General features: G+C 37.9%; 2 protein-coding genes across 4 annotated transcripts in view; one reads left to right on the top strand and one right to left on the bottom strand.

Annotated features, from left to right (window-relative positions):
• Positions 1-4,965, bottom strand: part of adgrd1 (adhesion G protein-coupled receptor D1) — a 47,830-nt gene extending 42,865 nt beyond the window's left edge. The window contains exons 1-4 of one of the 2 annotated variants that reach the window (XM_084727912.1): positions 4,897-4,965; positions 4,761-4,797; positions 2,633-2,749; positions 1,512-1,610 (exon numbers count right to left, since the gene is read on the bottom strand). In XM_084727912.1, the coding sequence (XP_084584038.1) occupies positions 1,512-1,610; positions 2,633-2,749; positions 4,761-4,797; positions 4,897-4,950 (307 nt within the window). In that variant the 5' untranslated portion in view covers positions 4,951-4,965. The remainder of the gene's footprint in view (positions 1-1,511; positions 1,611-2,632; positions 2,750-4,760; positions 4,798-4,896) is intronic. The other variant, XM_084727911.1, reaches the window with a different exon arrangement.
• Positions 4,966-6,945: 1,980 nt separating this feature from the next.
• On the top strand, positions 6,946-20,475 carry stx2b (syntaxin 2b). 2 transcript variants are annotated; one of them, XM_084727909.1, is made up of 11 exons: positions 6,946-7,310; positions 7,404-7,481; positions 7,558-7,657; positions 9,601-9,675; positions 9,783-9,856; positions 11,257-11,365; positions 16,592-16,665; positions 16,904-17,041; positions 18,350-18,460; positions 19,425-19,544; positions 19,685-20,475. In XM_084727909.1, exons 1-10 carry the CDS (start codon positions 7,281-7,283, stop codon positions 19,518-19,520), a joined length of 885 nt encoding a protein of 294 aa, XP_084584035.1. In that variant the 5' UTR covers positions 6,946-7,280; the 3' UTR covers positions 19,521-19,544; positions 19,685-20,475. The 2 variants fall into 2 exon arrangements, with proteins under 2 accessions (XP_084584035.1, XP_084584036.1); XM_084727910.1 differs by lacking the exon at positions 19,425-19,544.
• Positions 20,476-22,105: the final 1,630 nt, after the last annotated feature.

Below are 22,105 nucleotides of genomic sequence, written 5' to 3'. Positions count from 1 at the left end.
CCCTATAAATGACCCCTGATGGAAAGACTGTAATCCTCCAGCATTTGCACAATTGATTCGGGTTATACTGTATTGCATTAAGACGTAGGAGACTGGGTATATATTTACGCTGTCAGCTGACAAATTTACATTGATATAGCAACCTTCCCCTGATCATGTTGATGCTTTTGGCTCCGATAAGTTTTGAGGGTCGGAAATGAAGCGTTGGAAAGTTCCCTGCGATGTCTCAGTCTGGGTTTGCACTAACAAAGATTAATGCCTAATCTAAAATTAGTTTTAACTGGAGCAAAACTAAAATGAGTAAATCAAGATTTAAAATTAAGCAGAGCTCTGTTAAACAATTAAAAACTAATCCCAGTTTCGTACATCCAAGTTTAGTGATATAAACCAAAATTAAATAGAGTTGCTGAAATTAAAATCAACAAATTAAGAAAAATAAATTTGCATGCTGTTGTGACTGTGTCAGTATAAAACAGAAGGCAAAAACATTAACTTTCAACTGTTTTGTATTCCTTAAGAAAATGTTATATTGTTTGCTAACTAGCTAAAAGGTTAACGAAATATTAGCCTACATTATTTGCTAGTTATTAAAAAAGTTAACAAAATGATAGCCTACATATTTTGTTAGCTAGCTAAAAAGTTAACAAAATTTTAGCCTACATTGTTTGCTGGCTAAAACATTATCTCTGCAGAGACACTGTAAATTCTCCTCATTTGAGGAAAACTCAATGGCTGAAATAATGGAGCAATGTGACCAAATAATAAAAGATTAAAAACAGAGAACAGCACAGTGAGGATAAACAGAAACTGTCTGAAATAAGAGACGCATCATAAACTCAGTTTGGTTGAGTCTGTCCCTCAACTTTCTTTGAAGAACTTCATTATTTGTTCAATCCACCTCGAAAAGACATCCAATTTAAAAGTTAAACCTCCTCAAGTGTAAGTTTCAAGTTAATACTGGATCACATTTTAAACTGGAGTTCAAAGTTTTGGCGCAACAGAATTAAATTTAGACTACAAACTATACATTAAGGTTTAAAGAGAGGTTTAAATTGAATTTTTCTTAATTTCAAGATAGTTTAAAAGTTTGATGCAACATAATTTAAAGTTAAACCAGGCTTTATTTGGGTTTAAAAAGTTTCCAGAGAGTTTCCATTTTTCTGCCATTATTGGCAGAAGTGTCCTAAATAATAAGATGTACAGTTTTAGACCATTAACCACCTATTTATTGACTATGATTATTTTACATTATTTGAATATTTTTGCTTATTTATGTACTTGTTTACTTATTTTTGTCGCAAAAGCCTAGCTGCATTAACAAAACTTCAGAAATAGAAGACTTAGTTCATAGGAAAAAGACCAAGAGAACATCATCTTGTGCTTGCCAGACAAAAGACTGAACAAGTGTGGACTGCTCAGCTGGACAGTGCGTGGATACAGAGAGGACAACAGTGAGCGCAGTGGGTGGTGCACGATTGAATTTCAGTGAGCAGAAAGTGATGGATCCTCACCTACTGTCGCAGAAATGTTAGTGTAGGCAGAGTCATTGGTATACACATAGGAAGAGTTATGGGAGGAAGGGAGCACAGTGTGGTTGTGGATTCTGAGAGCTGGACAGAGACAACGGAGAAAAACAGTGATTCACACCTATATAGACACACAACGGGAGACACAAGAGAACAGTGACAGGAAGACAACAGGAGGGACGTGATGTGCAGGTATGAGACAGAGTGATGCTGAGCTGAGCGCTGCAGGGTTTCCCTTAACTCAGAGTGACTCCACACATCAAACTCAGGTCTATACCTGATCCCTCGACAACTTTAACATTTTCTTTAAACTTGCACTGACAACATGGCTGCAAACTCTGTGCATGTGGAAGAAGTAATTAAATTCATTCTATCAATGAGATGAAAAAAATATCCTGTAAGTCATCATAATGAGGAGTTTTCTCAAAATAATGACTCACTTGTCTTGAAATAATTACTTAGTATCTCAAAATAATCAGAAACCTTATCAAAATAATGAGTTACTTATCTCAATTTAATGACATTGTACCTCTAATGACATGGCATCTCAACATAATGGCTTACTGTCTCAAATTAATGACTTAGTATCTCAAAATAATTAAATCCTTTCTTAAAATAATGACTTACTTATCTCAAAATCAGATAGCGTTATAGACTAATTCATTATTTTGAGAACGTTTCTCATTATGTTGTGATACTGAGAGTCAATTTTTTGAGATACTAAAACATTATTTTGAGTCATTATTCGACTGTAATGACAACATGGCTGTAAACTCAAACTCCAAGATGCAGAATAGTGATCTGTTCCCTACAGTTTTTCAGACTTACACCACATCCAGATTAAGGTATGTACATTATGGTGCCATTTTAAATCATAAGTTACTCGACACCCCAGATGTTTTGCTTTATAATTTCAGTGATAAATCTGATATACGATATAAAAGCTCTGAACACAGCAGCACATTAAAAAAGCATGATGGCTGTGGATGGAAGGTGGCTGGTGGAAAAAAAAAGAAAAAACAGCATGCAGAGAGCAATCAGACAGAGACATTTAGCTGGTGGTGTATTCCCATGAGCATATGCAGTCTGTTTATGTGTGCACATACTTATGTTGCTTCCGTTAACATAACCTGGTCTGTTTCCAATCTGGTCCCACAGTTCATGGATTCCATCCACAGCATCCAGAGGCCAATAATGTGAGGCCGTGGCCAACACCTGCAGGCCTGGACGAGAGTTCACGGGTAAACAAGCATCCAGAAAAAGGCTTTTCCCCCAATCAAACTCAAAATCTATTTTCCTGGTCCTCCAGTTTGGATTTCAGTGGGATTAAAAGATTGATAATAATGAACCAAACAGCTGTGAAAATTATGTAGATTATCCGGATTAATGAGAAGAGCAGTAAACAAACTAATCACATCCTCTGATTTGGAACTTTTTACAGCGGACTGTATGTTTCTGATCTATCATACAGATGTATGATCACTAGAGCTGCAATGACTGGTTGATTCACCGAGTATGCAATTATTTTGATAATTGATTAATCGTTTCTGGAATTTTTAAGCAACAATGTCAAACATTGTCTGATCTCAGCTTCTTAAATGTGAGGATTTGCTACTTTTCTTTGTCATTTATGACAGTAAGTGAAGAGTCTTGGGATTTTGGGTTAGGGTATTGTTTTAAAGTACATTTTATAGTTTCAGCTGTTTTTTCAAGCAAGAATGTCAAACATTTGATGATTGCAGCTTTTTAAATGTGAGGATTTGCTGCTTTTCTTTGTCATTTGTAACAGTAAATGAAGAGTCTTTGGACTGTTAGTTGGAGAAAAGAAGCAATTTAGTGGTGTCACTGTGGCTTCTGGGAATTTGTGATAAGCATGTTTCACATTTTTTTAGAATAATTGATTAATTGTGAAAATAGCTGGCAGAATAGTTGATAATGAAAATACTCTTTTATTTATTTAAAGTTTGTTTATATATAGGGACAGCATAAACCAATGCCATCCAGAAAATGGCTTCCCCCCCGCCGAGTCAAGCTCAAAATATATTTTCCTGCTACTTCTTTTTGGACTTTGGTGGAATTATTCTGATTAATGAATAGAAATCAATAACTCTGATCTGGAACTTTTGTTTCTACAGTTCACTGAATGTTTCTGATCCAGCATACAGATGTATGATGTCTAGAACTGTAATGATTTTCACTGAATTGATGAGTCATTTCAGTCATGTTTCAAGCAAAAATGTCAAACATTTGCTGGTTGCAGCTTTTTAAATGTGAGGATTTGCTGCTTTTTTGTCATTTATGACAGTAAATGAAGAGTCTTTGGATTTTGGACTGTTAGTTGGCTACACGATATGGTAAAAAAAAAAAAATCATATCGCAATATTATTTTCACTGATATTACGATTGCGATATGAGTCACGATTAGTGGGAATAATCCTTTTTGCATTACAATGTCCTTGGCACTGAAAAACCATTAAAATCATGATGATGTGAAATTTGTTGACTTCCGTACAAAACAAACTAAAATGTTTCCTTACATCTGGAGAACAGGATTTCAATAATATTTCAATTGTGCAGCCCTAGTTGGAGGCAAGTAAAGCTGTCACTTTGAGCTCTGAGAAATTTTGATGAACATTTTTCATAATGTGTTTGACATTTTATGGACTAAATGATTAATCGGGGAAGTATTTGGCAGGTTAATCAATAATGAAAATAATCCTTTATGTATTTAATGTTTATTATCATAGGGGCTGGTAGGTAGCATAAACCGATGATACAGCATAAAACTCTTTAGTTGCAGGTAGAGCTGCAATGAACAGTTTACAACTATTGCTTAATCATCCACTATTTTTATAATCGATTAATCATTTTGAGTCATTTTTTAGAAGAAAGTGTCCAGATTCTCTCATTTCAGCTTCTAATATGTGAATATTTTATGGTTTCTTTTCTCTTAAATGACAAAAAAGTGAATATCTTTGTGTTGTGTACAAAACAAGACTTCTGAAAAGTCATCTTAGACTCTGGGAAACACTGATCTCTTCTTTCTTTCTCTTTTTTGGACTAAACAACTAATCGATTAATTTGGAGAATGATCAATAGATAAATAGATAATAAAAATGAAAATAATTCTTCATTTCAGCCCAATGATGTTAATATCTAAGTGTGACAACTTAAAACCGTAGGTTATGGAAAAATAAAGGAAATCACATCATCCACACAAAAACTCATCACTACCTGGATGCTTTGCAGGTTGTACCACTTGTGCATAAACCTGTAGAGAAATCAAATGAATTTTTAAAGGGTGCTGCTGTACAACAGATGACCAGACTGACTAATATGAGAGAGTAGGACTGCAGTTTTAGGAGCTTACCTTAATATAGGAGATAAAGACTGTAAAAAGGTGAATTTGCAAAGAAAATTCCATAGCTTTGGGAAAATGTACCACGTGAAGTCTTGTCTGAAATTAAATCCCCAAATAAAGATGAATCCAGGAGGAGTCACTCATTATTCCAACATGTAAAAACTTCTGATCACTCCATGTGTCCAAGCTCAGAAGCACAGATCAATAACAGAGTACTAACAGCACTAGAGAAAAAAAAAGAAAAAAATAATCAATTTAGTTTTCTGGCATGAGGCAGAATAACTTCACAAGCTGCCCTTTCATGATCTGAACTTCCACTTCCACGCAGAAAGCTGTAAATCCGTGATCTTTACTCCAGCAGCGGACTGGTCCTTGTTCCTGTGAGTTTCTGTGTCTGCATCTGGAAGCAGCCAGGAGGAGTAGAGGAGCTCCGTGGAGGCGTACTGACTTGTTGGACTGAACGTGGGAATTGCAAAACGTGATGTCATTTTTTGGATCTTCTGAGGAGGGGCGTTACAGCTGTGCGTAAATGGCATTATTTGTGCGTAATTGGAGATGAATGAGATCAGGATTGTGCACTGTGCGGTCCAAACGCTGTTTAGATAAAAGATACGTGTTCAGCGTGTGCTCTCATGACTGGTTTGGATATTTGGGGACAACACCCCGGACTGTCCGGGAACAACAGGGATGCTGCTGAGGCGGAGGAGGAGGAGGAGGAGGAGGAGGAGGAGGAGGTGACTGAAAGGCAGAAAGAAATCACTGGAGTCGCTCAGTTACAGTAACTTTTTAGTGACCTGATTTGTTCAATTAATTACATCTCAACCACCTCAAGTTTAATTAAATACATTAATTTATCTTCCACTTTAAGTTCATGCAGAAGCATCGTAAATATCTTATATGAGCCAAATCAGATCTGCTCGTCTTTCCTGGTGTCATCTTTGTAAGAGTTTGGAGGTGATACCTGCAGGTGGAGGAGTCACCAGGAGCCTCATGTCCCGTCACAGGCTGTTAAGGTCAGCTTGCACACATGTGCAGGTGAACAGCGCCTCCGTGTGGTCAGAGGGCCAATAGTTCAGAGGCCACCCAGCCTCACTGCTTATCTATTATTTATTGAACCGTCTCATATAACTGCCTGCCTGGTGGTGTGTTTGCTGTCAAACTGAAAGTTACCATCTGATAAATAAAAATCACTCACAGACTGTGTCGCACTGGTACTTAATAGTTTTTAATGGAGGTAATATAATATGTACTTTTTTATTTAGTACTTTTTAAAAGAAGTTTTACTTTTCACAATTAATTTAATTTTTGTATTTTTATTTATTCTTTTTATGTATTTTTTTTACTTTTACTTTTTTCGTATATTAATTTTAAAATACTCTAGTTTTTTATTTATTACTTTTTACACTTTTTAACTTTTTTATTTATTTGGTATATCATTATTATTATGATTATGATTATGATTATTATTATTATTATTATTATTATTATTGTTGTTGTTGTTGTTGTTGTTGTTCATCACTTTTGTTTATTAACTTTTATTCATTTTTAAAAACTATTTTTAAATTTACGTTTTAAAATTTATTAAGTCTTTATACTCTTTGACCTTTGCATTTTATTTATTTAATTTTTAGTTTTTTTAACTTTACTTTTTATTCATATACTTTGTATTTATTTATATTATTTTGCTTTATTTATTCACTTATACATTTATCACTATTTCACGTTTATGTTTTTTGTTTTAACTTTATTTTCGAAATTTCTTTTGGTTACTTTTTTATTTACTTTATTTATATATTTGTACCAAAGCGAATTCTTGTATGAGAAAACCAAGAGTGAATAAAACCACGATCCTGATTCTGATATCTCCTCCTTTTCTACTTTTTCTGCCATTCCTAAAACTTTTAGGCTCAGTCTTGTTTATCATAACGGTCCGATCAAATTGTATTGAAGGAGGACTAGTTTCTCCCCCCTGAGGCGCAGAGGGAGAGGGGGGGTGAGAGAGGGAGAGAGAGAGAGAGAGAGAGAGAGAGAGAGAGGTGGGAGAAAAGGCGTGTCCCGAAGAAACGAGATATCGTGGATCTGTTACAGATCCTTTACGCTGCTGCGGTGGGAAATATCGACTCAGAGTAGATCAGAAACACAGCAGCGTTAGTTAGACTTTTATTTTGTGAAGATATAGTTTTGGTAGAATTCAAACTTTCGGACCTGTCGCGCTCTTTTCCTCTTTCCACCGCCTGTTGATGAGCTGATGAAGGCCGACCGTGTGTCTCAGCTCGACCTCAGTCCACAGTGAAGGTGTCTCAGTGTTACTCTGCACATGGAGACATTTCACAGGATGACCAAGCTGATGTTTTACTAGAATTATCAGGGCAGGAGACGAGCTGATCGGTGTGATGAAGGATCGACTGGCTGAACTCACTGCTGTAAGTTTGACAGTTTTACACCTGGACAGGTAAAATAAATAAATAACTTTGGCTGCACCAAAAGTCATTCAAACACATTTTATCTCCTTGCAGGGTAGAACACAACATGCAGAGGAGGAGGTTACAGTCGCAGTGGACAGAGATGGCTTCATGGAGAGCTTCTTCAGAAGAGTGAGTTTCACACGATGTGCACAGCAGGTTTGGGGGAATATTCAAGATACTGATGTGTTGTTATTGGTTGATTTAGGTGGAAGAAGTTCGAGGACTCATTGATAAGATCTCCTACCAAGTGGAAGAGGTGAGGAAGATGCACAGCATGATCCTGTCTGCACCCAACCCAGATGACAGTAAGTGTGTGTCTTTATGGGGAAAAAAAGATCAAGATAAAGGATGGAGGCAGAGAGCTTTGGTATGGAAGCCTGTTTTAGCCAATATCATGAAAATAAAAAGTCATTTTAATGTGAAACTTAAAAATAATGACTTAGTATCTATCTGTGGACCAACTCATTATTTTCAGAAAGTTTGTCATTATCAAAGTCATTACTCCGAGACAGTTTTTCATTATGTTGTGATATTAACTCATTATTTTGTCCAGCTGTGTATTGGTGCCAGAAAAAGAAAAATGGATCAGTATCACATTATAATGAGAAAGTTTTATGGTTTAACAAGTTGTTATAACGACAAACAAACTGATACCGTATTTAGATTGGAACAAGAAATTTAACTTGTTATAATGAAATATTATTTATCTTGTTATGCAGAATGTCACATTCACAAAATATAATAATCTGTCAATTATTTTCTCAATTAATTTATAGTGGTTTGGTGTATAAAATGGTGAAAAATGGTGAAAAATGTCAGTCATTGCCTCCCATAGTGAAAGATGATGGCCTCGAATTTTGCATAGCAAGTGCAAAATGTAACGTGTATGTGCACAAATGTAATAATCTGTCTGTTAGTTCAATTTCTTCATTAATCCATTAGTGGTTTGATCTATGAAATGTCAGAAAATGTCCAAGATGACGTCTTCAGATGTCTTAGTTTTGTCAACAACTCAAAGATATTCAGTTTGCTGTCAGAGAGGAGGAAAGAAACCGGAAAATATTCACATTTAAGAAGCTGGAATCAGAGAATTTGGACATTTTTTTCTTAAACATTGTTATCAAAATAGCTGGCGATTTAATGATCAATTAATAATAGATGATTAAACATGAGTGAAATGTGAGTATTTTGACCTCCTCGACATAAAGACTGTTGATGTTTCAGTTTTTTTGAACATGCTCACTGGATTTTGGGTTTAGCACTCCACTGAGGATCCTATTGTTGAAGCGTAACCTCCTTTTCCTGAGATAAATCGTGCATTGTTATAACAAGAGAAGTTTCTTTATAAGAAACCTTTCATGTCATATTGTTATGTTGGAATAACGTGAAAAACACTTTGCACTAACTATCTATTCATATTGTAACATGATACTGATCTGTTTCTGTTTTTCTGGTGTGAGAGCATCAGCACGCTGCCACACTAAGTCATTATTTTGAGACTTACGGGATCTTTTTCTTTCATCACATTGGCAGAAATGGGCTTCCATACCGTCAAATTTCAGTGTAATGACAATGTAATGTTGTTTTCAGGAGTTACTTTGTGCATTCAGTTGTTATGAGACCTGCTTGGATGGAGTTTGATTTTTGAAGCCCAGAGTGAAAATACAACAAATGTCTCACTTCCTTTGTTACATTTTCCTCCTCATTGTAAATGAATGTCTGCCCGGCAGGAAACCTGCGAAGGAAACAGCTCCGTTTTGCCCCAGAACTCCCAAACCATTGTGATCTGTGCTCCGATTCATCCTGTTAGGAGCCGTTTCACAGTCGCATGCTGTCATTTGCAGATGTTTGCAGGCTCCAGTGTGTGACTCTGAGTTTAAGAGTATTTCTAACGATTTAAAGATGTCCTCGGTGTTCCTGGCTCTGTTCAGTGTGTGAGCCGAGGCCGGAGGAGCCTGCAGGACAAAGAGCCAGTTTACAGAGCCGTGGCATCGTCAGTGATTGTGTTTAATGTAACGTGGATCCATGACGTGAAACAGTCACCAGGGAAAGAAACAAAGAGCTTGTGCTTTGTGCTGTGTGACCTCTGTAATATTGCCACAGGGTTGTTGCCGAGTTACCAGATGAAATCAGAGTAAATCCAATATTTACAGAGGAGAGGGAGAGTCACAGTGATTAGCTGCATGACATTATTTTTCCTCATCAGTAAACCAACTCTGACGTGTTTCATATTTGTGTTTGTGTGAAGGAACAAAGGATCAACTGGACGCTCTGACAAACGATATCAAAGGGAACGCCAACGTGGTGCGAACCAAGCTCAAATGTGAGTGGAACCATGACGCGATTGTCACACTTATTTGATATTTATTGACTCGATCACATAAAAGCTGATGTTGGGTAACGTTGTGTCATGACTCTGTCCCTCTGAAGCCATGGAGCACAGCATGCCCAAAGATGACATAACTAACAGAGCCTCTGTTGACTTCAGGATCCAGAAAACGCAGGTCAGGAAACAAACTGATAACTCCTCACGTGTTACACGTCACATGATCATCATCACACATCTGTCAGTTGTGCACATATGGGAGGAAAACGAGGATAGTTTATAATTATTTACTATCAAATTTCGAATCCGAGTCTTTTTATTGGTAATCAAAGCCATAAAAAAAGCAATAAATCACATGTATAGTTAAATAGACACATAATACATGTAATATTTTTTCTGTATATCATAAAAAAGGTGTCGGAGGATAGCAAATCTTCTCCGACACTTGAATCTTGTATAGAAATACTCATAATGCACTTTTAATGTCAACCATGTAAGTATCTTATGCAAAACTGCTTTCTTTGGAGATGAAGTGCCAGTGTAGGAAGCTAAGCAATGCACTGCTGTGGACAAGATCAGCAGCAAAACATATTTTAGACAAGTAAAAAAAAAAGGCCAGTCTAAAAAGATCGAAGTGTAGGCCCTATTTAAAATATTTTGGCCAATTTATTTTGCCGTCAGACAGGCTTTTCTGACAGAAAAGTGCTGTTATATACGTCAAATGTCCATCTCTCCAAAGTCACCAAACTCCTTGGGCAAAATCAGTAATTTTACCCTGCTGAACACAGGAGCCGCTGATCTACCACTGCCTCCATCTGTTAGTTTGTTTTTGTTATTGAGTGACCTCAGTGTTTTAAAAGCTTAGTTCGGGTTCGCAGAACTGACTGATCAAGGCAGCGGTAGACCAGCTGCCCCTGTGTTCTGTGAGGTAAAATTACTGTTTTGCCAACGGAGTCTGGTTGGTTTAGAGAGAGCAATATAAATATTCTAAATACAGCACACACTTAAACTGATATAGATTTTTTAGATATCTAAAATACATTTTTGAGCTGACCCTGTCCACAGCAAGCAAGGAACTGCGTCTGGCTTTGAATCCAATTTGACAGTTTGAAGGCAAATAGTGTAATGACAAGGTCAAAAAGACTTTTTCCCTTAAACTTACCTTGTGGACAAAGTAGCTGTAAAACTGGGGCTATTTTTTTTTTTGATTGTCATAAAGTGAAATCAGGAGACAATTCATTTGGTCCGCTAACATTTGGAAAGTCTTGAAGAGCTGCACAATTAAAGCATATATTTAAACATATACAGAAGATCCAGCACAGAAGGCGGCTTCATGTGTTACTGAGAAGCTTTTATAGGAATAAATGGAGGCCGCCACCAAATCTGAGTCCAGTTTTTCTTAATACATCCATGGTTCACAGCAGAACATTGCCTAGATTCTTACACTGGTTGTCCACCTCCATCTACTGTAAGTAACACGCTGAATACCTCACACATCCAGTCTTCAAGTCCTAAAAGTTTGCAGTCTGAAATGCCTACATTCTCACTTTCTGCCCTCGTGTTCTCTGCTGTCCTCAGCACACGGTGCTGTCCAGGAAGTTTGTGGAGGTCATGACCCAGTACAACGAGACTCAAGTGTCCTTTCGGGAAAGAAGCAAAGGAAGGATCCAGAGACAGCTGGAGATAAGTAAGTGACAAATAATGGCCCTCCTGGACCCTCGTGAGGCCAGATAACATTTATAGAGGAGTCTTTTGAAACTTTAAAGTAATCATTATTCATGTAAATTGCTACGACAAGAATGAAACGCTCCTTTTTCAGCCAGTGGCTTTGGTTACACCGTCAAGATTTGTGAGTAAACCATCTGGAGATAAAAGAGAGACACATAAAACCTTGAAGCTGTGTTAGGACAGGATCCAGGAAACAGACCACACCAGTTTCCTCTCTGCTTCTATGGACACTGACCGAACTGTTGATAAACAGACACCAGCAGCACGACAGGAGTTTTTCAGGTTTCTTCAACATGTCAGGATTCTTTTTTGTACAAACCAAAGTCACAATTGATCCCAGCCAGAGACTAGATTATCAATGTTCTGTGAGTTTTTATAAAACTTTAATGGAAAGTTGAGATCCTCAAGACTTCGGTCCTGGTTGATTTGGTCACACCTGTGGTTACTGGTGATATCAGCAAGTGTGGTTGTGGTTTAATACTGCAGGTCATGGGATTCTGAGGGCAGCAAAACAAGTCATTGTAATTTAAATAAAGAAGTGAGGCAATAATTGGCCTTTTGTCAGACCGCTCCTGACCGTTCTAATACTCCCTGCAGTATTTCAAATTGATTTACTGCCAAAAAATGCCGAAAATGACCCCTCTTTGTTTGTTAGGCACATTTCAATGAGAGATAGAAGCCAGTACTAAGCTCACTGGCAAGCACATTGTATTTCCTGTAACTCCTTCACAATAAAATTCAACTTGTCTTTGACCTGTGAAATGCTTTTAATGTGAAGCTGCGGCAGTGGGAAATGTTTGGTTTGCAGTGGCAGTAACTCAAAGGGATAGTTCGGATTATTTGAAGTGAGGTTAAATGACTTTTCCATAGTCAGTGAATTACCTTCAGCAGATGGCGGTCGGCACACCCCCAGTTTGGAGAAGGAACAGGAGAACTGGTGTAGGAAGCCAAGCAATGTCCTGCAATGGACAGGGTCAGCATATTTTAGACACCTAAAAAATCAACATCAGTTTAATTGTATGCTATATTTGGAATATTTTCATTTTACCTTTAGCCTTTTCCGATGGAAAACCGCCATCATATGAGCTAAATATCCAAACTATCGCCACAGACAACCAGTTCATAACAATGCATATCTGGAAATATTGCATTGCTTTCATCCATAGGCTCAATCACCATTGTGTTGCCTCATTCAGTGATCAATATGCACTAAAAAGACACTTAAAATTTACCAAGCGTGGGGTCAAATTTGCACTGACGCAGTACTGGATTAATTGTACCCAGTACCAATGGGTAGAAATTCACCCAATAGCAGGATTGGTTTGATCCAGTAACCCAACAGACCTGTACAAATAACACCAACACCGGGTCAGGTTCACTGACCCCACACTTTGGACATTTTTATTTAAATGAAAATTGAGAAATTGTTACTTTAAATGAGTGGTGGGTGAAGGGGTGATCAAAGAATAAGATCTACAATAGAGCACCAGCCTGTTATATAACAATACATGACTGTAATTACTAACAAACCAGAATGAATAAAAGTAAGTTGTATTTATAAAGCTCAGAATCACAAATCACAATTTGCCTCAAGGGAGTTTACAATCTCTTTAACAGGTAAAAAGATGAAGAGACCTCAGCATTCATCCAAGCTTGTTAATTTTAATTTGTTAAACGCGCCTTCGCAAACACACAACTTGATGTTTTCCTGTATTTTTCAGAGGAGTGTGTTGAGTCATCTCTGTTCAGAATTACAGTGACAAACAAACATAATAGGCGGTGTGTGTCAGGTGCATTGTATTATGCACATACGAGTAACACGAGACAATAGCGAAAGGTAAAAAATAGGACTGTCTCTCACAGTCCCTGCGGCCGGCATTAATGAGAGGCTCCAGTTCTCCTCACTGCAGACGGAAGAGCCTGATACTGGAGACGGCTCGCTGTGTTTACGTTGCCGGGGAAACGGTCGGAGGACTCGGCAGCTTGTGTAACAGTAGTTCACCTGTCTTTGACAAGGCCACATGAACCTCAGTCTGCACTGTCGTGGACTTGCACCATTATTTCCCGTCATTCAGAAGTGAAAGTGTTTTTTCTCGATGTGTGTTGACGAGTTGTACTGGAGGTGTGTTTTGCTGTGTTTGGCTCCGTGTCTCTGGGGAAAAGGAAAAGGTGTGTGACATACAGCGAGCACCTGCGCAGGGATCTGTCTCCCCAGGGAGGCTGTTGTACAACGGGAGGCATGGCTTCAGGAAGAGAAAGCTTTCTGTTTATAGAGTTTCGGCAGCTGTTTCTCTATAAGGGCTTCTGGCTTCCTTTGTTTCTCAGACACTTCTAATCTTAGTCACAAGCAAAACCCTGAAAACCACAGCAGGAACTGACTACAATTAAACATGAAATTATCTAAATTAGGAGTCCACTGATGCATAAATTAACAACTGTTGCATTGAGATTTGTAGTTTTATTGCAGCGTGTTTCACTATTTATGAATCCTTCAGTATTAAACAAGAACATGTCAACAAAAGTAACTTCTGTAGTGACCCTTATTGTGCCTCACTTTCAAGGAACAATATGTAAGAATTATGGTTAAAAAGTTTTTTAAAAATGGCTAAAATAATCGTCAGAATGTGAAAAAATAACAAAGACATTTATCTACTGAACCAGCTATCCCTGGCCTGTCATGTCTCATAATACTACTTTGTATGACAAGAGGGGGGATGTCTGATGCTGAGAAGATGGCACTAAGTTTGTGACAAGACTGGAGCTTGTGAAAAGGTTCCAGTTAGGCATGTTCCTGGTGACTAATTTAAAATTTGCGTTTAATCGACAGGGACAGGGAATAAACTAATCTAAGTTTATTCTAAAACTAAAACTGTCAGAAAGCAGTTTATTAATTGATAATGTTAAATGCCATTTGAAGACGTTAATTGCCAGATCATATTTTATGTGCTGCTTAAATATGTGGCACATTGCACTGTGCAGTATGGATATTACACACTATCTTTCAAAACATGACAACAACTCACTTAATGCTTCACCGTTTCAGACCGAGCAGGATCACAGTGTCTGTGGGTAAAAAACAGTGCGGCTAACGTTAGCGGTGCTAGCAGCAGCAGCAGCAGCTGCTCTGCTTGCAGGTTAATGCCTGCATTCAACCTCATTTACATACTGACAAACCACGCTGGTCTTATGAGCTGTCATCTGTCCCACTTTACTGATAATAACATCCATAGCCAGGCCATCGGGGCAATCAAGCTGGGTGGGAGGGGCTGCTGTTTCCCAGGCTGCAGCGTTGACTAGTGGTGGGTGGCTGCATAACATCATAACATCTTGGAGGCTGTGTTTGGTTCCGATCCAGTCATGCTCACCATAGGGATGTGTGCGATTAGTTGACTACAAAATTAGATGTCACTACCCTCGCTAGTTGCCACCAGAAATATTAGTCAGTTAAACTATTTGTCAATATTTTAGTCAAGGATAATGCCAGTTAACTGTTCCCTGCAGCTGCCTGCCACTAGTTGAATATCAGGGTAAACCAATCAGTGGAAGTAAGTGGCAATTCTGGTGATATGCTGCTCGCTATTTTTTTGGAGTATGAATTCAACAGGTGGCGAATTCTTACATAGAGAACACATTCTCAGTCTTTAATTTGTTGTTTCACTGAACAAAACAATACATGTCTGAGTACTTGGGGAAAAGTCAGCATTGTGTTTGTAGCAGTGTCCCCTGGGTGGATCTGTCAGCTCAATCGATACGGCTACAATGAGGCTTCTTCTCCTCACACACTGCCAGACAAGTGTATTATCCTGGGATTAAACACACTACAGTATATCGTACCGCAGCTAAGCACAGACATTTGTTGTTTACGTTCTTCACATCAGTGCAACACTCAGTACTCGGGGAGTTTTGTTTTTCAAATTCTGGTTTTATTGTTTTTGAATGCTACAAGACCGATGAACACAAGTTCCTAATTACAGCAGGGTGTGTTAGATAATCAATCTTAGTTGGGCATATTGTAATGCCAGATACTGAATCAAAGGTCCAGAGTGAAAATAAAAGTGCATGAGTAGGAGTGGTGTCATATTAATGGATCTCAGGACTCAACAAGCTCTCACTGGCTGCAGCCTTTTCAGTATAAAACCTTCCACTCCAGGCCTGCAAATTATAGTTTATTGTCTCAGATTTCAGAAACAGCATCATGTCTCTGACTAGTTTCTGGGTGTGTTGAGACTACAGTGTCTTCAGTAAAAAGAGGCCTGATGTGCAGTCGGGGGCTGTATTCACAAAGCTTCCCAGTACAAATAGTTATAATAATAATAATGATAATTTATAATTAATGATAATAATAATAATAAACTTTAGTTATATAGCACTTTTCTTAACAATGTTACAAAGTGTTTTACAAAAGAAAATAAAATGTCACTATCAAATATGTTAAGTAATGAAATTACCAGCGTGGTAAATAAACATGCACAAATAAATATTAAAAAATTCTAATAACTATCAGCATGTGAAAAGGCTGCTGTGCAAGTATGACTGTGTTTTTAAACTGATTCTCAACTATTGTTAAAGTCTGGATTTCAATTTCTTCAACAGAGATGTTCTTAAATAGTATTTTTTATTACACAATGTCTTCATAGAGACTAAATTCTGTCAATTTTACTGTCCAGTGTATGTTCATCATCACTGAGAGTGCATTTTTTTCTTTTTTTTTTCTTTCCTCTTTAAAAGAATGAGTCATGAATAGCAGCGGGGTCAACCACATCTCCTCACTAAGATAACACTTTCTGAACCCTCCTTGCTCAGAGTTGCTTGCAGAGTTTTCCTAAATCACTCACAAGCTAGAACTCCTTGCCAGAAGTTTTTAGGCCAAGTTTAGATCTCTCTGAGAGTTTTCTTGGGATGTTTGTGAATATATACCAGGAGCCCCATGTTTTCCTTGATACTGGTGGTTTTAGTCATTAAGTGATGCACCAAAAACAGTTTATTTTGTTTTTATTTACATAACATCTACTGTATCCATTTCTAATATTGTTTTTTTGTGAGTAGCAAACAAGGAAGTACAATTTAATCTTGCTACAACCCTGTGTTGTGAAATGACAAATAAATCCGGTTTGTTCCGTGAATCAGATGGAGGTACGTTCGGTTGATTGGTGTGTAATAATTGCCTCTTATTTTTTGTTTTTAGCTGGAAAAGTGACAACCAATGAGGAACTAGAGGACATGTTAGAAAGTGGAAACCCATCAATCTTCACATCTGATGTAAGTTCTGTCATGTTTTGCTGTGCAGTTTAATGTTATTGCAGCAATTACTGCCATCTGCTGGTGGAGAAGGAGTGAATCATTTGGGGTGGGGTAGTGTGCTGCTGCAGCCACACACACACACACACACACACACACACACACACACACACACACACACACACACACAGCTAGGAACATTTGTTTGGGTGTTTTTGAATTAATCATTTCACCTTGTCTGTCCTTCTTTCCCCCTCAGATCATTTCTGATTCGCAGATCACCCGTCAGGCCCTGAATGAGATCGAGTCCCGACACCAGGACATCATACGACTGGAGTCGAGCATCAGAGAGCTGCACGCCATGTTCATGGACATGGCAATGCTGGTAGAAACTCAGGTAACACATGCATCTACCTGGAAAGTTTGCTTACACTTTCTATGACATCCCGGTCTATAATGCATTATAAACATATTTATAATGTATTATAATCTGATGTATAATAATAGTTATAAGGACTCATAAATATTTATAATGCTTCATAAAAATAATGAGTCATTATAAAGCATTTTATAGTAAGTTTTAAGGTCAAGATATACTTAAAAAATGCTGGTCACTCACATAATTGCTGGAAGGATCACAGTGGATTATTATCTACTAAAATGAAAAGGAAAGATTAATAGCAGGAGTACATTTACAATATGTTATAATGTTTATTGATTATATGTCATTTTTTTAAATGTATAGCCTGATTTCTTGATATGTTTTTCCTTTAGTGAGAAACATCAGAGGCAGGGTGAAGGTTATTTCATCTGGGAATTTCATTACCTCACTAAAGGCACCTACTTAGAATAACTTATAATCACATTATGATGCATTACAACAGTGATTAGAATGTATAGAGAACAAATATAATGTATCACAACTATGAAAATTATTATACAATAAAATCCTTGTCAGTCAGTGACCCGCAATAAACCCCACAAGTCATCAGAAAGTGTGATAAGCAGATTATAACACATTATAAGTATGTTTATATTGCATTACAGACATGAGAGGCATTAGAAGTATTGTCATTCCAATATACAGTATATTGCAATATTGTAAGCAAGGTCCTGTTCCAAATCCTGTTAAAGAATTATCAAAATGTGAACATTCAGTCAGCATCTTCAGATAGTCAGTGAAAAAGCTTTTAGCTTTGAATCAATTCTGAGCATCTTTTTTACAGCGTTTTCATTTTTTAAGCATCTTCTCGACACGAAATGCTCACCGGGAAGATCTTGGTACAGTTCATACCGGCAGCTTAAAGTAACATAAATTTCCCTCAGCTTGAACCGTTAGTCTGTGTCTCAGGTCATACAGTCACGCATCATGAGGCAGCAGTCAGAAGGGCACCAGACAATATGAGCCACTCTCAGTCAAGGCAGTGTAGAATTTCCCCAAGGCCCGACATATCTGTAGCCCCAGACGCTGAGAGTCCTCTCAGTAATTGTGCCATGTGTGAAGGACAGCAAGGCCGTCTTCACCCACAAATTTCTTCAACGTCTCATTAGTCAAAGTCTAAAGCTACTTTGTTGTTCTTCCTCACATCTTACGAGTGTACCAGCATGTAGCCACTATGTTTCAAGACAAAGCAAATATATGACAAACAAAACAAAAACAAATATTATGCATTGAATAAAAGCACTCTGATTCTTTCATTAACAGGGGGAAATGGTGAACAACATTGAAAAGAATGTGTCCAATGCTGCCGAATACATTTACAGTGCAAAGGAAGAGACCAAAAAAGCAGTGAGATACCAGAAAAAATCCCGGAGGGTATGTGTTCCTTTCTAATTATGTCTTACTAATTACTGACAATAAAAACATTTGCAAATGTCGATTATACAAGATATTAAAGTCACTGTTACCAGTTGAAGGGTAACTTTGGTATTTTTTAGCCTGGACCCTATTTCCCAATGTTTTTGTGTCCAGGTGACTGATGGGGACAATTATTTTTTTAATTAGTCCAGTACTGAGTGAGACCCCTGCAGACGTCAAAGTACGTTCACTAAAAGTGCTTGTTTTTGCCGCCGATTGTGTTTTATAATGAAGTAAAACTACTGTGAAGAAGGATGTTGTGTGAGCTACTGGATACCTGAATTTCCTCAAGGGGGTGAATAAAATCTCTGCCTATTTATCTCTGTCTGTCACAAGGACTGCCAGCCTTTCTGGTGCTCTCAAGAGCCAGGTACTCCTCAGACTCTGTCAGAGGGAAAAGCTGAAAGATTGAACCAAAAGTCCGCCCCTATATTCCCAGCCTGATTAGGGGAGGATGTGAGTCTCTGTGTGTTTGACTCTGATTAGGATTCAGTGTCAATTTTTCTCCTAATAAGGTAAAATTACTGTATTTGTCAATGGAGCCTGGTGGCTTTGAGGAGAGAGATATAACAGCTACTTCTGGTTAAACATAAAGGATCTCACTCTTTTTAAAAAAAGGTCTATCTCTGTAGGGATTGTTTCTATAATGTTGTCAGACACTTAGAACAACAATCTGAGCTGGTCAGTGGCAAAACAAGCACTTCTCATGTACCTTTGACAGTTTTCAATTGACCCAAATAATTACACTGTGGCTGTTTTGCTTCTACCGGCCGCAGCAGCCTCATTCAGCACTGGACCAGTTTCAAAATTGTTGCCCCCATTAGTCACTTGTACATCAAAACATAGGAAAATAAAGTGCAGGTTGAAAAATACTGAGGTTTCCCTTTAAAACCACTGTAACAACCTCTTCTTCACTTGGCAGAAATACATTATCCTTGCCTTTGCTCTGTTGATCCTGCTTGCTGTCATTGCACTAATTGTTGGCCTGTCTGTTGGACTAACCAAACCTCCTGCATGAGAGCTGCTGTGATCACCGCGTGAGGTAACACTCCATCCACTACTCCCATCACTTAAACATTCGTCCATCCGCTCATCTGTGTACCCATGCATTCGTTTATTCATTTAGCTGTTTGACGGATTTGTAATGCATTTCTGACTCCTCTGGTCTTCTCTTTCTGACAGAAACTTCTCTACCTCGCCATTTGTGGGGGTGCAGCTCTCCTCCTTTTACTCATCATAATCGTTGGGAGTCTTTGAGTGAGTGAGTGAGTGATGGGTTTCATGGTTCACAGCAGTCAGCTGCAGTCAGCTCCTGCAGTGGTAAAACAGCTTCTTAATAAGATAAGTCATTCACTATCCAACAGCATTACAGAGAGGATCTCTTGACCACAGTGCAGTAAGTATAACGCGTGTATGATCCACTTTGCACCAGTAACATCAGACCTCATGAAACACTGCTCGGGAGCAACTCTATATAGCTGGAATAGACGCTGATACGCTGACAGCACATCAGATTTATACGCTGCTGTATGTTCTGTACTGCGCTGTTTTTCATGTTGGGTTTCACTTTCCACCCCTGGTCTAAAGAATTTAAAGCTGCAGTAGGCAATATAATTTCATTATAACTTTGGTAGAAATAACTACTTTTGACCATTGCACTTCAATTAACAATATTATTTGAACAGTTCTTGTAAATTAATTGTTTATTTAAAAAAAAATTGTATGAAAGAGAGTCAACTGGGTTCTCCTCCATTCTTCTCTACTACAGCGTTTCTTACCTCTGAATCAGACATAACTATCCGAGTATAACAAGCATTACTTTAGTAGTTATTTATAATATTTGGTTCATCATTATTTGGTTTGGGAGGGGCTTTGCAGAGTCATCGAGGCAGCAGAGAGAGAGGAAGATGGTTTTGCATCGTGCATGTTCTGCTACCTTCAAGTGGAACTCATCAACTCATAATTACGACATGAACATCGTGAACTCGGAGCGAACAGAACTTCCAGTGGGGTGTTCAAATGGGCTTGTCTCGTAAACATGGTAAACACAAGCCCATTCAAACGCGCCATTCAAATTGCCTACTGCAGCTTTAAAGGAATAGCTTGGTATTTTGGGAAACAAGCACATTAGCCTACCTGCCAAGAGTTAAATCAGAAGATTGGTACCACTTATTTAGGGCTGAACAAGTAATCAAAATTTTATTGAAAGGATGCGCAAAATTTGTTAAAGATGAACTGTGCATCAAAATACCATTTTAAATTAAATATTGTGGTGTTGCAGAGGTGTCCTGACCAAAACATCAGACTCTAGACTTCAGAAAACATCTGTGTTTAGCACAGATCCGTGAAAAAATAACACACCACGATCGTTTTAATGTGTTTTTCAATGAGAAAATCATATCGCAATTGCATCAGTCAAAATAGCTGTAATTAGATATTTCTTCAAAATCGTTCAGCCCTACAGTTATGTCTCTGTGGTAAATATGAAGCTAAGACTGGACAGAGAATAACAGCTAGCTGGGCTCTGACCAAAAGTAACAAAAACAGAGTTACGTGCCAGATTATTTCTTGGCCAGCTGCAGTCACTTCCTGGTCTCTTTCTGTAATTGTGAGGGTGTTAGGCAACCAGCAGAGGCTCCAGGAAGTCACTGCTCCCTGCACATAACGCCTCTGAAAATCACAATATGTCATTTTTACACTTCTATTTGTTTTTAGATTAAACAAACAAGATATACTGTGGTAGGCTGATTCTGTTAGCTTTGGACAGAAGCAGGTCAGCTGTTTCCCCTTCGGTTCCTGTCTTTGGCCCTGGTATTAACACGTGTCTTGAGTGGTCCGATCACAAGTGGACATCTCTAAGTGCAGGGGCCAGTGTCTCAAAACCTTTTAGTTTAAGGATGTATGATCCTAAAAACTGGGATACGGATTCGGAGATCCAGTCCTACCCAGAATCAGATCATCATCTGCAACGTTTTTCTCCTGTGAAACTCCAGCGGTGTTTTGTGGACTTAAAAAACAAAATCCGGTCTTCAATTGGCATGTGTGTGAGTAGATAATTGAATATTCATTTTTGGGTGATATCAGTCTTCTCATCAAAATCTTGCCAGGAAAGCAGATAATTTTTTTTTTTCCCAAAAAAATGTTGGAAAATGTCGATTTAATATTTAGAACATATTGTGACAGCTGTAATTTTCTTCATAAATTGATTGTATAATTTGTGTTTACATGTTTAAGTGTATACTCCTTCTGTTCTCGTCCTTTTAAATTTACTGTAATTCATGTGAACTGAATGTAAAACTGCTTCAGCTCAGGAGTCTAGAAATAGAACAATGTAAAAAAAAATCTACTCACTCTAAGCATTTCTAGTTAACTGTGTCTCAGTCAGAAATGTTTTTAGATCAATTGAATTTAATAACTCAAAATCAGAAAGCTTACAAAAAGTGCCTTCTTGACGTTGAGTATGAAACAGTAACTTATTAAATCGTATTTATCGTGATCACAGTGTGTGATGACTGAAATATTAGCTGTGAAAAAAGTCGTAGGACTCTTGGATGATCTTATTTCAAGAGCACACATTTTCATTTTGATACGTTTGATTCTTTT

This window comes from Lutjanus erythropterus, chromosome 10, assembly GCF_056507025.1.
Source record: "Lutjanus erythropterus isolate fLutEry1 chromosome 10, fLutEry1.hap2, whole genome shotgun sequence".
Classification (NCBI taxonomy): Eukaryota; Metazoa; Chordata; class Actinopteri; order Lutjaniformes; family Lutjanidae; genus Lutjanus; species Lutjanus erythropterus.
This window is presented reverse-complemented; position numbering and strand designations above follow the sequence as displayed.

Coding starts and splice junctions, on each gene's coding strand:
- stx2b (XM_084727909.1), top strand. CDS start 7,281: ATGAAGGATCGACTGGCTGAACTCACTGCT. Junction 9,857..11,256: donor TCAGGATCCAGAAAACGCAG/GTCAGGAAACAA, acceptor TGCTGTCCTCAG/CACACGGTGCTGTCCAGGAA. Junction 17,042..18,349: donor CAATGCTGGTAGAAACTCAG/GTAACACATGCA, acceptor TTTCATTAACAG/GGGGAAATGGTGAACAACAT.